General features: G+C 47.7%; 2 protein-coding genes across 10 annotated transcripts in view; one reads left to right on the top strand and one right to left on the bottom strand.

Moving 5' to 3' along the window:
- The window catches only part of JAM3 (junctional adhesion molecule 3), a 176,975-nt gene that overhangs the window by 141,671 nt on the left and 19,766 nt on the right, over window positions 1-15,538 (top strand). The gene's annotated exons all lie outside the window — the stretch shown is intronic.
- The window catches only part of NCAPD3 (non-SMC condensin II complex subunit D3), a 62,634-nt gene continuing 47,181 nt past the window's right edge, over window positions 86-15,538 (bottom strand). Inside the window, exons 25-35 of the mRNA XM_036088128.2 lie at window positions 13,045-13,182; window positions 12,615-12,748; window positions 12,163-12,362; window positions 9,797-9,907; window positions 7,745-7,882; window positions 6,870-7,036; window positions 6,507-6,646; window positions 5,336-5,413; window positions 1,103-1,177; window positions 964-1,024; window positions 86-873 (exon numbers count right to left, since the gene is read on the bottom strand). Of these exons, the coding sequence (XP_035944021.2) occupies window positions 765-873; window positions 964-1,024; window positions 1,103-1,177; window positions 5,336-5,413; window positions 6,507-6,646; window positions 6,870-7,036; window positions 7,745-7,882; window positions 9,797-9,907; window positions 12,163-12,362; window positions 12,615-12,748; window positions 13,045-13,182 (1,351 nt within the window). The 3' untranslated portion in view covers window positions 86-764. The remainder of the gene's footprint in view (window positions 874-963; window positions 1,025-1,102; window positions 1,178-5,335; window positions 5,414-6,506; window positions 6,647-6,869; window positions 7,037-7,744; window positions 7,883-9,796; window positions 9,908-12,162; window positions 12,363-12,614; window positions 12,749-13,044; window positions 13,183-15,538) is intronic.

Raw genomic sequence — 15,538 nt, 5'->3', positions numbered from 1 at the left:
TGCTGTTTGTTAGGAGGCAGGCAGCTTCTGTCCGGGACAGAGGCACAGGAACAGATGAGCTGAGCCTTAAAGACAAAGGGAGTCATTTTTTTTTTCCTAAAAGGAAAGTTGGGTTTTATTATTCTTTTTCTTTAACAACAGACATTTATTTCTCACAGTTCTTGAGTCTGGGAGGGTTTTATTATTCTTAAACACTTAATGTAAATTAAAAAGCCCTGTTCTAAAAGTAGAAATATTCTATTGAATACCAGAAGGCTGTATTTATGCTTAACCTTTATTATTTCATTTTAGAAAGCTGTACACTTTAAAACCTGCAATTTATAAATAAGAATAAAAAAAATAATTACAATCAAAATTTCATCATTAGATACAGGAAACTATTGTCCTATAGGGAATTCCGACCAGATAACAGAGGATTCATTTATATAAAAGAAAGCTGATCTGTTGTGTTCCTTAAAGACCAGAGTATGCTTTATCAGAATGAATGGAGTAAAGTTAGAATATTAAATAGCTATGGCATTTCTCTATTATTTTACAATTTTTTTTTTTTTTTTTACCACATATTGCATAAAGAGAAATGTAAAAGGTTGTTCACCACACAGGTGAACGGTCAGAGTGCCAGAGTCGTAAGAAAAAACTCTGGTGTCACACAGTTAAAAGCCTCCTCCTCCCTGGGGGTAAGGGAGGTGGACTCTGTCTTTCCACAGGCAGGAGACAACATGTCCTTAGAGCTCTTGCTTCCCGGACACTCCCAAACGACTGTTTCAGTTGGCTGTTTTCAGGGGGGTCTTTCGGAGTGACCTCCTGCTGGGGGCTGGGTTATCTTTATTTCTGGCTGGGGACTTCACATTCCACTGCTGAGGCTGTGGAGGCCTAGGGAAAGGAAACAGACAGTCATTCTGGAACTAAAGATAAAACCCTGACAAAAACATTTACCTCAAAAGGAACTCTTGGTAAACTTACGGTTTATCAGGAAGCGATAAACATAAAATGTCATTTCCTTGACACTGGGCTTCAATTTTCTCTGAAAGGGAGTTAGACACAAATTCAGATTTCCCAGAACTCAGAAGCGCCTAATGCATCTGACAGGAAAGGAACTTGCCTTTGGTTGAAGAAGGTGTCCGTGGGGTGCCTATGTAGCTGACTCCTGCTCCAAATGTGACATCATTGATGGTCCCTGGTAAATTTGGGGACAACGACAGCATTAACGAAAAGCCAGTAGGAAGCAGACCTACATAAAGCCACCCGAGCAAGGTCAGGTGGAGCTTCCACTACAGTTTTACTCAGTCACTTGTATCACTCCCTAAGCACCATCAAATCCAATCCAGGGGCCCTCTCAGGCCCCAGTCTGACCTTCGTGTGGGACTCAATGAAGTTGGAGACTGTCCTCCTGGACACTCATCCCATCCGTGGTCTCCTGGCTCCCTCCTCTGACCACTTCCTCACATGGCTTTGTGGTCCCCTGCACTCCCACTGGCCACTGCCCCTGGCTTCTCACCCACCGCACGTCCGGTTACTGCCAACACACCAGTGACCCCCCAACTCCAGCCTCTCTCCCGAGTCCTGTGTCTCCTACTATGCTGCACTCCCTGAAGACACCTGGCCACCTCGTTACCCCCGCTCCTCAGCACGTTCCTTCCAAACCTCAGTCTTATCAATGGACTGTCCCAGTTGGGACTGTGAGGCGTGAGAGGCTCCTTCTCCATGAACCTAATCACTAAGCGGTTACATTCGCCTTCCTCCTAGCGCCTCCTCCTGCCGCTTCCTCTCCTCCTCTCACCCGATGTGCGCTCCTCTCCCCCTGACTTAGCACAGTGCTCTCCACCCAGGGCCACCTCTTCTTTCAGTTCGCCCCTCGGAGGCGGGGAGCAGAGGGTAGGAACAGACTCGAATCACACTTGATTTGAATTCTGGCTTGTGGTCTTACCAGCTGTGTGAACTACTCTAAAAACCTCACGTTTCTTTATCTCCAAAATGGGACACAGATGTACCCGCCTCAAGGGAGTTGTAGGGATTCAATGAGATTATTTATGTTAAGTCCTTAACACAGGACTTGGTACAAGGTAAGTGCTGAATAAAGGTTAACAACTATTGTAATTTCTTAGCTCTTATTCCCTGCGTCACTAGAATTAAGTCTAAAATGTGGTGAGGTGGCCGCTCTGCTTCGGGTCCCGCCGGCTCAGTGTCGAGCTGGACAGAACCACCTTTGTGCGAGCCGGCCCCCAGCCGCCTTTCGGAACCCGGGTGCTGCATTCACACGCTGCCGGCCGCCGTGTCCGGTCACCGACCTCTTGCGGGCCCTGGTCTGGGCACGCGGTTCTGCTGCCTGGAGCGCCTCCCTCGTCCGACCACCATGCTGGTCCTTTGAGACCTGGGTGGCGATGCCTCTCCCAGGGCCTTGCTCCCTCCTTGGTGTCCTGTACCCCTCTGCGTGAGCTGCCACCACACTTGTCAGGAACAGAACAAGCCTCCACAGCTGGCTGCTGACTGTCCGTCAGAGCCCACAGGCCTCCCAAGAGCACGTTTGATGTAAACTTTCTCCCCTGCACTGCAGCCTTCTTAGGAGTACCAATTAAATGGTCTTTCCAGTCTGTTTTAAAGTCCACAGTGCATCTGCAGTACTATGTGCCCGTGAACGACTTAAGCTATGTTAACTGATGAGACCAGCATTTTCATCGTGCTCCCACTCAATAGCTCAGTTGTGCCTATTCCTGTTCCTGGGAGGTGTCTCCTCGTGCTGCAGTTCAAACTCCCCTTCCCTACGTACACACTCCTTTTCCAGTTTGGAAGCCTGAGCACATCCAGGTTATAGGTCTCGAACCTCGGCAAAGGCCACTATGCGGTGGCTCTCAGATCGCCTGTGCGCTTTGTAAGTGCTTACAACCAAAGGCAGGAGCATCTCTGCTGCCTTGACTGACAGCAGTAAGAGGGACTTGCTGAACCCTGCACGGATTTCCAGTTAAGATCTAGCTCTGAAAAGGACTCATTTCCATTTAGCAAGGCCACTTTGCTCCTGCTGAACACCACCCGTGTGCCCGAACAGTGGAGGCGCCTGGCATTTGTCCTCCTGCCTCCGTACAGCTGAGACCACTTCCTGACAGTCACCCCACCTACGAGTTGTCAACAGAACGTGTATCTACAAACCACAGAGAAAACAGAACTGAGTGTTTTTACATGATCTGATAATTCTCCCAGGAAGCAGAGCTAATAGGAGACCCTTCTTCAAGCATTCCTTCCTGGTTCAGAATAAGGAAAGATGGCCACAAATTTTACATTCAAGAGCCTAAAGAGAGAAAAAGCACTCTGTTGACCTGGGGACACCCGAGGGTCTTATTTTCAGTGCAAAGACGACTCCGTGCATGCAAATCCAAGCAGTATTAATGCAGCACGCCAGGCTCCACTGCTGAGGAACTTAGGCTGCTAGGAAACCAACCAAAGACTGAAATCAGGGACTCCTGGGGATGAGCAAAACTAAAATGAGATGCATTCCCCCCTCGTTTCTGCAGCATATGGTTCCTAATGCCAAAATAGAAGCACTCGGTTCCTCTGAACCAGGAACAAAGAACATACAGAAAATTTGTCTGTTTCAGAGGTTGAATTTTTCACATATATAACATTACACCTGTTCAATATACAGAACCCCAAATTACTGCTTTAATGACAAAGCAGTCACGATTCAGTTGTCATCTAAGGAGATGTGAGTTAGGAGTTCTGTTCATCCGTTAATCTCCCTTAAAAGGAGGACTTGATGGAAATTCTCTATAACCCGGTAAACACTCTAACAGATCATAGCATCACAGGTCATAGCACTGCCCAGCAACTAGCCAGAACACACTAGGTGCTCAATAAGTTTGTACTGACTGAACATACAACTAAATGAATGCCTTGCTCCTGGGTTGCACCATTACCAAGAGAAGAACACCTTAACATGTTCTCATCTTGCAGTCATGCCCAAGAGCAGCACTGCGAGAACAAAGGCTGTAGAAGGACACAGGAACTGCAATCGGGAGACCTGGCTTCAGGTCCCAGCTCTGCCATTCGTCCCATCACTTAACTCACTAACCTGTTTCGCTCCTCCCATGTTCCAGGCACTGTGGCAGGCCCAGTGGGTACAGTAAAGAGTAAAACAGCTTACAGACTAACTGCAAGGACAGATGAGGCAGTGCAGCTGACCCTGAACAATGTGGGAGTTCAGTCGAAAATCTGTATATAACTTTTCACTCCCCCCAAAGTTAACTACCAGTAGCCTACTGTTGACCAGAAGGAAGCCTTAGCAGTCATATCAACAGTCGACTAACACATATTTTGTATGTTATATGCATCGCATACTGTATTCTTACAATAAAGTAAGCTGGAGAACAGGAAATGCTATTAAGACAATCACAAATGTTATTAAGACAATTTATGGTGCTGCACTGTAAACAATCTGCACACAAGTGGACCCGTGCAGTTCAAACCCCTGCTGTTCGAGGGTCCGCTGTGTGTGGAGGTGTGGCGAGTACTGCTGAGGAGGTCAGAGTGCTAGGAGGGGGTCACCTCATCTCGTCTGAAGGGTCAGGGAGGGCTGCTGCTGGAGGGTGAAGCGGCGGCCACCGGGGAACGGGAAGTTCTAAGTGAGGACGTGGCGCATGAACGCCCCGCGCCAGGCAAGAGGGGGTGTATGCAGGACCCTGAGACCCCAGCCCGGGGCTGGCGGGCAGAGGAAGGGGGAGGTGGACAGCAAAGAGGCGGGAGGCACACTGAGACACACCGTGGACCTAAGAAGCTATAAAACAAGGTAATGGGAAAAAATCCTCTACACTTCTAACTCACCTCGACTTTGAAATAACAGGAAATAACAGAAGATTAGAAAAACCACCCCATGGGAGTGAGAAGACAGAGGCTCTCGGCACAGCTGGTGGTGGGTCCTCAAGAGGCCAGTGGGCCCGCAGGCTCAGCTGGCTCCGGGGCCAGCCTCGATGCCGTAGCCGGTGCCTGCCGGCGTGGACACGGGACCGCTACAAAGCAGGGCTGCGCAAGTGCTGGCTCTAGAATGGCAAGCTGTGCCTCAGCCTCCCTGCCTGCCTAACAGGGAGCCTCACGGGTGGCTGGGAGTTTAACTGAGCGCATACCCGTAAAAGCACTTAGAAGACCGCTCGACCGACAGTCAGCTAGTGCTCCGGCTGCTGAGTTATAATTGTCAAGAGATGCCGTGTGACAAGGCACCACAATGGGGCTGACCACCAGGAGTGCCCGCATCTAGGGAAAGACCTATCTTCCAACAGGAGGAGTCCCGCAGACACACAGTGACTGAGGAGAGTCTCAGCAGAAGCCGGCTTGTCACAGGAGTACTTACTCTCAGGAGTACTGATCGCTCGTTTAGTTACGTGGTCCACAGCTCCACTGGACTCCTGCTCCAAGCTGTAGGAGGTTGCTAGGATAAAACAGAAAGTTTTAGCTGTCCAAAAACCCCAACACATTAGCAAGATCTATGATAAAGTTAATATCCCAAATAAAGTGTTCTTATAATGAAGTAACTCAGAAAGATACCAAAAAATGATAAACATGAGAAACATTGTCCAATTTCACTAGGATTCAAAGAAAAGGAAATTAAGGGGCGCCTGGGTGGCTCAGTCATTAAGCGACTGCCTTCGGCTCAGGTCATGATCCCGGGGTCCTGGGATCGAGCCCCGCATCGGGCTCCCTGCTCCGTGGGAAGCCTGCTTCTCCCTCTCCCACTCCCCCTGCTTGTGTTCCCTCTCTCGCTATGTCTCTCTCTGTCAAATAAATAAATAAAATCTTTAAAAAAAAAGAAAGAAAGAGAAGGAAATTAAAACCATAACCGGTTTTGATCTATAAAGCCCGGCAAAGAAGATGGGAAATTTTAAGACCAATGTTTCTAAGCAGGAAAATGGCCACTGGCTCCCACCAACGTACAACTGCAGTGAGTTACAGAAGCCAATCTGACGCTATCAAAGGCTTTAAAAATATTCATGGCCTCTGAGTGCTGGGAATCAATCCTAAAGATTATATACTTTACTGTGACATTATTTCAAAAAACTGAAAAACACCTGTATTTCCGAGAAGAAGGTAACAGTAAATAGGTTTCAGTACTTCCACAAGATAGAATGCTAAGAAGCCATGGGGAGAAAAATTCAGAAAGAAAAGTTCATGGGCAAATGTTCACTATTACTGTTAGTATGTGGAGGCAGGTCGATTACAAACCAGAAATGCACACTAAGATTACAAGTTTATAAATAAGGCCAAATGCATGTGTGTGGGGAGTGGAAAGACGGGAAGAATGAACATGTTTCCACTCCACTCTCTTTTCAAATCTCTAATAAGAGACAACCCAGAGTCCCAAATGCCCAAAGTTGTTTTAAAGATAAGAAAACAGAATCATTTAAAAAAGGATGAGAGGGAGGCTTGTTCTGTGTTTTCATCACTGTGTATCCTCACTGTGTCTGAGGTACAAAACCCACGGCTTCTATCGGCCCCCCTGGAGCCGCCCCGGACCTGGAACTTACCACGATGGCACATTTTGTCCAGGCTCTGAGAGCTTAACGGGAATGGCAACACTCCTGTGCTCCGACTCTGGTGCCTGCTACTGGACTCCACAGCTTTCTTGACAGAATTCAGGATCGCAATGGTGCTCAGGGACATGGGCCTGAGGAGGAAAACATGCCAGACATGAAGAGAGGACGAGGGCGAAAACGCTGCAGTAACCGCCCTCTGCCTCTCGGGGGCGCCCTCAACCACACTCCTTGCAAATCAGAAAGCGAGGAGCCTGGAGGAGGTGTCTGCCAAAACGGCCACTGGGGAAGGCCCAGAGGCGGCGGCGAAGGTGGTGAGAGGCAGTCAGCCCCGCTCCTGAAGCAGCAGCTCCATACCTGCCTTTGGGCATGAACCTCTTCAACAGCCCAGTCTCCAGGGCAGGGGACAGAGGCGGTGCTTGGCCAGCAAGCGCCCTGGGTGTTGAGGGCTGGCTTGCAGCAGCGGGCACAGTGGCACCTTCCCGGCCACCAACAGCTGGCATTACTTCTAAACTCGGAGCAACCTGTCAGGGAAGAGAAATAGACTCTTTACCTACTGACACTTTTTTTGTTGTTGTTAATGGAACCTTTACATGCCCTGAGCAAGTCCAGAAGTAATTTATTTCAAAAACCGTGTCAGCCCTGGGCAAGTAGAACGTTCTCTTCAGAAAGTTATGGCAGATGTCATGGCACTAAAGAGAAAAAGGATTAAGTTAGTTGGCCTTCATCAGTTTTTAATGCAGTGGATCTGTCTGGATTTCTCAGAGACGTGAACACACTGTGTCTGGAAGTGAACAGCAGCTCACTGGAAATACCACAAGTGACATTCTGTTCGAAACAGGGGACGACAAACAAACTGAGACACCTAGGGGGATCTAATTAGCTGTGATCACTAGAATCACAGATCAGATAACCCATCGACCAGCTTGCTTTCAGGGCATTCGCACACGGCCCCCAGGTATTACTATGATGACTTTCCAGACAAGTTCATGCGGCCTGGCCAGGAGGGAAGGGAAGCCTCCCTGATCCAGTGATCCATGTGGCACGCGTGGCAAAGGAACACGCAGCAGTCCACAACCTGCAACCCGAAAGGTCTCGCTCCAGCCAACCTCGGCTCCTACGTGGGTTTCGAGCAGCACTGGGGAAGCTGGGAGCGGAGGGCGCACTGGAGAGAGGAGGGTCACACACGACTTGTGCTGTGTCCCCCTGGCCCTGCAAGCCGCCGCACTCACATCTGCCTGCCTCGCTCGGCCCTGCTCCTGGGCTTGCTGCTCGCCGTACTTCTTGATGTCGTACTCGAGTTCTGATGCCAGCTGCCGGTCCAGTGCAAAGCAATCCTTGATTTCGTCACGGTAATCCTGCATCACCTCCTAAAACAGACCCCGAGGCATCTTTTAGTGTTTTCTTGAATAAATACATAAGCTCTGCAACACAACCGGAGAAATATTAACAGGAGTAGTAAGACATGTTTTGCTGAGAGCCAACTATTTCTAGTACATCAACCAACAAGTTTAGTAACATGATAGTATTTTCCTGGGAAAGGCCAACTGCACTGGTATTGACCACAGAAGCCAGGGGGCATGGCGTGAGACATTAAGTATCAGTTCTGATCTCTTAGGGAGTGTCCTGTCTACCCGCCATTCAACAGGCAGTTTCCCAGGTTCCTGATGAGGAAGAAGGGACATGGAATCACACAATCGGAGCCTCAAGCAGGCCTTATTCCAGGGCACAGAACTGCCACTGACAAGCCACCCCCTTTCCATTCCTGAAGGCGGGGATGGGGACAGTGATGTAGCTAGGTGGCCGGGCTTGGCTCTGGGTCGCCACCAGTTTAAAGGCTCTTGTAGTGTCACTGAGGCAGGCCCCTTAGGAATTCAAGTCAGAGGTTAGGTGGGCAGGCGATACCTGGCACTGTCCTGGCTCCGACAGGGCCTCTGGAGCAAGTTACAGGAAGCTGTGCAGTCTAAAAGTTGCTCATCTGTCTACACTAGCTTTCTCAGAGGACGGCAACTATGGCTCTACTCCCATCGTTGTGTCTTCCTCTGAAGATAGGACAGAAAAGCTTTTATCATATGACGCTAAGAACATTCTCAGGGCTTACAGGGGGCTGCCAGGGACCAGGCCTCTTGGCTAAGAGGAAGAAACCATTTCACCTAACTTAGTAGTAGAGGGAGAAGATTTATCGTAGCCCCACCTGTGAGGGAAGTCCCAACAAAGGGAAGGCAATCTATGAACCCTTCCGGCTACCGTGAAGAGAGGCTGCACAGGTCAGGGCAGAGGGCGGCTGAAGCTGCTTCCACAGAAGGCCGCCAACGAACGAGAGCCGTGCCGCTCAAATAGGGCAGATGTGTGGCCATCCTCCGGCCGTGTGCTCCGCAACAGGGGAGAGACTTACTGTTCGTAAGCCTTTAAGTAGTTTGAGGATCTAAACTCTTTTTTTTCCCTCTCAGAGCTTTAAAACAGTCAGGGCAATAAAAGCCTAAGAATAACTAGACGTTCCCATTTTTTCCCACACAATGAGCCTATCTTTCCTACCTTAACTTCGTTTAGTTTAAAGAGCTATTTGAAGAATTTACATTAAATGTAATTTGGTTGTAGCCCTTACTGAAAAAATTTTTTTAGCATTTCTTGAGGAAGGAAATGGCATAGTGTAAACAGAGAAAGGAAAAAAACTGTTCCATTTATTTCTGATTGAAAAATTTTGCCAGAAAGGTCGGGGGCCTCATTTATGTCTGCACGCCAAGTCTACATAATGTCTTTGGGTGCTTAGACCACAACTTTTCATGGCCTCAGATCCCAGCAGTGACGGCGGCCCGGCCCCCAACAGTGCGCCCCAAGACCCACTGTTATTTCCTGATGTGGAGGCAGTGTTAAAGGTAAACATCCCCAAATTGAACATGATGCCCAATTACACTTTATCCCTCACCAGAATGAACTAAGATGATGCCTTTGTACTTGACCCCAGTTGAGAAAGTCTTCAAAACGGAATCTCCAAACTGGTATCAAGGACACACATGCTCAGCACAATGAGTCCTTCATAAACTCAACGGCATGAAAAAGGCAAGAACCGGCTTCTGTGGAACCTATGGTCAAACTCTCTCTCTTCTCCCCGACAGTCAAAGGCCTGTCTGGCTAGTCTAATTCTAAAAAAGTGTAAAGCTGGTTTTGTAGCATTTTGAGCCCCTGCGTTCACCGACCAACTGCACCATCATAACTGTGACCGATCCTGAGAAATGAGCTAGAGATGGGAGACACCAACCACAAAGCACAAGGTCATCTTTTACCCTGAGATAGGTCATGAGTTCCCGCAAAGCTGGGATCTTATTTTTCTCTAGCACGGTCTTCAGGGAGATGATAATTGGAATAATATTTTCTATGAAATTCTTCTTCTGAACCTGTAGTAACACAAACAAAGGCATGTTTTAGATGGATAAAGTTCCAAGACAAAGGCTTCTCCCTGACCTAGCTCCTCTGCACGGCCCATCTACGGTACTACAAAGACTTCTTGTTTATCTTTTATGATGATGCTGGGAACTATCTAGGACCCAGCACCTTTGTCTTGGAGACTTTACAAGCATTACCTCAAAACACTCAGAAGGCTTTGTGAAGTAGGATGGGGATGAACGCTATTCTTACTTTCTAAACAAGAAACAGGAATCAGAAAGAGGCTGAATAACGACAACAGGCTCTAAACCACCACACAAACCCATCTCGGATCCAGTCAATTCCTCCACTCAGCATCCTCCCTTTGGAATGAAAATGAGTTCACTTCTGGCTACCCAAAAGGGACATTTTGTATCCCTGCCGTGAAATGACAAATGGTTGAGAATGGCTAAGCATGAAAGAGTCAGTGTTGTATTTCTCTCTTTTCGTGTGCATAACTTCGCACACATTTAGAAAAGGTTTATGTATTTATATAGTATCTGATTTGAGCAAGCCTTCATATTCTTAACCGTGAATGATCACTAACCACAGATATTTTCTAATAAATCTCTTAGAATTAAAAATAGTCATTATAGTAGCCCACATATGTAGTAAGATTTATCCTTCTGAATTCGGAAAGTATTCTTTTTCTTCTTATTTAAAGTCACTAGTATATGTTCCTTGCTTGTAAATCACCATTTCTAAAAAGTCTTATCAGAGTTCCTGAGATAGAAGGTCAATCAGTAGAGAAATAAACACTTTAATAAACATGAGTTTGAGCAGATGGTAAGTACAGGGATAGTCTTAAAAAGTGGCTTAAATGCATTCAACTCAATAAATATGATCAAATGCCTTCTCTGTAGCAGGCACAAAGCTAACCTCTGGGGATGTAAAAATGAAGCCAAGAATTCTTGCCTTCGGGCTCCTTCTAGACCAGACTGTGTGCTGTGATGTGTGGCACGGTGTGACCAGTGGCAGGATGGTGAGGAACTTACACAAGAGGGATGCCTAAGGAGGCAGGCGCATCTTTTGAAAAGATGTAGGAATTGGGCGGCAGGAAAGGAGGACAGGGTGGGAGAGGCCCCGCGGGCGGACAGACCGTGTGCAAAGGCACAACAGCAGGAGCGCATACCTCCCGCTCGAGGGACCAACAGGGACCTGGAATGGGGAGGTCAGGGAGGGGAGCATGGAGACGGGAGCCGCAGGGGCAAGAGTCCCGTGTGCCTGGGAGAAGAATAAGGATTTTATTCAGAAGGTGACAGGAAGCCACCAAACTACAGACTAAAGGTAGCATTAGTGAGGTATAACTTATATGCAATTTATCCATGTTCAGTGAACAGTCTGACGCATCTGACAACAGTACAGAGTGAGTAACCAACACCACAGTCTGCTTAATCACCCACGATCCATCACCCTGAAATTCCCTGCTGCCCTCTGCAGCCAATCTGCCTCTAGTCTCTTTTAAGCAGGAGAATAAGATGATCAAATTTGTCCTTACGAAAAACTGCTGTGGCAGCAAGGCGGTACACAGCCTGGACCAGAAAAAACTAGAGACACAAAGCATGCTGAGTGAGGAAACCACTGGGAACGGCACCAGCTGAAGTAAGTACAGAACTGGTCGGAATCGGTGAGAGAGATGGGTTTGTGAGATAAAATGGACCGCATCTGGGGACACACTGGATGGCGTCAAAGTCTATTTCTTCAGGGTCCAAAGCTTTCAGGACTCAGGTGGGAAATACAACCTAGTGATCGAGGCTAGTGTAAGAACTGGACCCTGGTGAGGACTACGGCAATCAAGCGCTGCTCTAAATCAGTCTGATCCCAATTTTCACACCCTGGCCAAAGGAAGCATGTGCCTGGCATGCTGGACTCCAGAATGGGGTAGTACTGAGTTCCCTTGTGTACAACTTGGTAGATAATGGCTTCCTTCTCCACAACAGAGACTGCGGGAGAAGAGACGAAGAGGAGGGAGAAGAGAGGAGTGACTCAGTTTTGACAGAGGAAGCCTGCGATGCCTGTGGCACATCCAAGCAGACCAATGGGATGGGTTCAGGCCATGAGAGGAGGTGGAGCTAGAAACACAGAGGCAGAATCGTCATCACTGGGGTGAGTGTTAAGGCCATGGGTGAGAATAAGACCCTGATCTGAGGTCGACCACCAGTACTCAGGGGGTGGATGGAGGAACACAGGGGTGTAACCAGGCCCGTTTGTGGAACGACACACTCACTTGCGAGATGAGCCGCTTCTGAGCTTCCTGCATGACCGCACTGGCCAAGGCCGTGTCATCTTCTTCCATAAGGAGGTCCTTATCTGCTTTAGATCTCATGGCCAAAAGCTTGATCTCCTTTGAGCTGAGGACCTCAAATGTATCTGAGAGCAATTCACTGGCTTCCATGTCTAGGGGCAGGATGCCGTCGGCAAAGGATGCTGAGAGAGAGCACAAAAGATCAGCTTCTGAGAAACAGCCCAGCCCCAGGGGGCAAGGGTATCCCACAGAGCTAGGAGGGCCCATCTTGGCTTCGAGCGGGGGTCTGCATGGGCACAGCTGATGTCAAAGAAGGAAAAAAACGGGGTCTTCCCGTAGTATCAGGGTCTCATTTGCTACAGGTCTGCTGAGCCATTAGCCATAGGGCATTTCATTTTTAAATATACATTTTATCCCAATTACACCAGGCCTACCCAAAATACTAAGACAGATTTTGGAAGTCATATTGAATCGTTGTTCATCTGTGAAGTGCTCCAGAAGAAATTTGTAGATTTTCATTCGTTTCTGCTTGTTTGTCTTTCCCTTCAGTGAAAACAGCCGTTTCTCTCTACGGTGAAACAGGACAATTTTACCACAACACATGGGCAAGGGTACAAGGATGTTAATTTCAGTAGCAGTTCGCAGCACCCTAAAAGCTGTCTACCCAAGGCGTTAAGTGCACAGACGAGAGGACGGCGCGTCCCTCAGGACGCTATCGCAGGCTGAACGGGCTCACATCACCCTGCCCAGAGAAGGCAGGCCGGCTGCAAGCAGCGCTGGGGCCGGAGTCTGTGCCTCTCCACTTGTACACGCAGCTGCCCACCTCCCCCTGCTCGCCCGGCCCTTCCCGAGAGCTCCGCTGACCTCTCGGACTGGGGGAACTTGTTATACTTCTCATGCTTCTCGTAGTTATTGAAGTGGAAGATACACTCAATGAAGTGCTGGAAGAACATGACAGGGTTCCTCTTCAGTAACAGGTGAGCCAGGCAAAACTCCCCGAAACTGCAAAGAAGGGGAGAGAGAAGAAAGAGACCCGTTTGCTGTTTGCAGACAGCCTCTAAAATTACACCGAGAATGCTGAGGGGCAGGGGGGAAACTGTGAATAAGGCAAAGGGATATGAAATCTATCCCAATACACAGCTTCGTTCAGACCAAAAAGCAAGATACAAATTTAGCTTCTTCTGTCTGTCCTTGCTCAAGAGCCTCCTTTTTGAATCCAAGGTCAGCATAAAGGCTTTTTCTACCAGGATTCCTTTCAAAATTCTAACAAGGTGTTATTATTCAGCTACACTTCAAATGTGGGAAAATAACCAACTGACCCCAAACTGCTCTTCAAGTAGAATTCTGTGGTCCTCATAGATGATGCCAACGACAAACCACCACCTGAAAATGAACAGTTGGCTTCCCCCCCTCATCTTGAGGTTTGTTGCTCTCAATAATGAACAAAAACCAATTTTCGTAATTGGGACTTTTTCAAGAATTGGGATTCATTATGAGAGCCTCCTAGTTTGGGTCAGCACAGACAGTGAAGCACTCTCACCGAGCTCTGGACTCATCAGCAAGCCCCAGGCACTCTCCTTTCTCCTGTGCCCCCAAATCTGGAAGAGGCGTCCGACATGCACATACCAGGCTACCCAGGGAGACGCAGATGTCACCAGCACTGCACCCATCTGAAGGGCAAAACGCTAGTGGTTTCCAAAGCCAAATGAACATGGACAAAAGCCAGGTTATCCAACCGCAGGCCCCGGATAGTTTGTCTAGTAGGGGAGAGAAGGCCAAGGCACAGGCGTTTGCTCAGGGCTCAGCATGGGGTGGTGCAGGGCTGGCTCTGATTCATTTATACTGTCCAGACCAATGTTTTAATTTCACTTCAGAGTTAAATGTAATTTCCACCTACACAGGGGCACCAGTCTGCTCTCAAGGAGGGAGGCGCAGTGACGAGGATGACCCAAAGTGATTCTTGGCTTTGGAATGTACAGGACTCGAGGGAGATTCACCTTCCCCTAATGGTCCTCCTGAGGCTAGTATTAAAATCACTTTGTATTCAAAGCATACACATTGATTAAAACTCAGAGAAGGTAGTTCCGGAAACATAATTGAAGTAAACCTAGGTAAAAGCTCCAGGGCAAACAGAGGCACTCTGACCACTCACCTAGGAGATAAGGGAACAGCCTGAAATAATGCTGAACACAAAATCAACAAAACTCTATTTCGTAAAGGGACTCCCCTGAGGAGAAGTTCACTTGAGGCCAGCTAGGAGCCCCTGCTGATCTAGGAGCCGTCAGTCAGTATGTTCTACACAAACTGCTGTTTAGTAGACCCGGCTAAAGGGCAAACAAGTTTGGTCACAGGATCAGGTGAAGTTCTTTCTAAACAAGGGTTACTCTGGTAAGCTCTCTATGACCAAGAGTGGAGAAAACCATTAAGTAAACAAAAACCATTCCCCCAGAAACAAGACTTTACCTTCCTTTACTACAGTTAAAACTCCCACAGCACAGCAATTCTTAGAACTACCTGAATTTTCTCCTCAGATCTGAAGTCATTCACGTGAAAATGAGATCAGACAGAATCCACTCTTCCGCAAGAAGACAGGCTGCTCTGAGCTTCAATTTGTGCGCCTTGACTTGATGTCCAATGCTCATCTACTCAGAATTTAGGTCAAGAATATATACCAATAGAGGTAACTGATGCGCAAGATAGTGCAGTCTACCCCCTAGTGAATAACTGGCTTAACCAACTGTACAGATAAATCCAATGGTAACATAAATCATGCAAAGGATTCACATGCTCGGGGCTGGAAGCCGAGTCAAAGGGCTTTGCATCATGAGAAGCCAGAAACCACAGTCAATGGTTAACATTCAGCACTCGTCTTGCTGTTACATTTACTGGGACTAAAAGGGCACATTTCAGCCTTGACTGGATTAAACTCACCAATCTTTCTAGCTTGATAAACTGGGGAAGAGAGATAATTTTGTTTTTTTTTTGTCAGCTGGAAAGGTAAAAGAAATTAACATTCCAAGGAATGCTTCCTGGAGCATTCCTTTTAGAGTGGCAGAGGACAGCACTTTTCAGGTACCTGAAACAGAAAACTTCAACACCTCCAAAGACACCTTCCTAAGAACTCAGCTTCCTTTCCCACCTCTTCTCATCCGTCAGGACAATTAAAGGAACCGTACGTAATCACACCACCAATTCAGGGATACTGTCTAGACATTTTACACAGCATTAATTACATTATATGGAAAACAAAAGATGACCAGCTAAATCTGAGTCATAATAATCTTATACAAAACAGTTACTACTCTCTTTTTAAGAATCCAAATCCAGGTTTCAAACAGCCTCACTTTCACATTCAGTA

The sequence above is a fragment of the Halichoerus grypus genome, chromosome 11 (assembly GCF_964656455.1).
Source record: "Halichoerus grypus chromosome 11, mHalGry1.hap1.1, whole genome shotgun sequence".
NCBI classification, from domain to species: Eukaryota; Metazoa; Chordata; class Mammalia; order Carnivora; family Phocidae; genus Halichoerus; species Halichoerus grypus.
The sequence above is the reverse complement of the archived record's forward strand: the minus strand, read 5'-3'. Positions and strand labels throughout refer to the sequence as shown.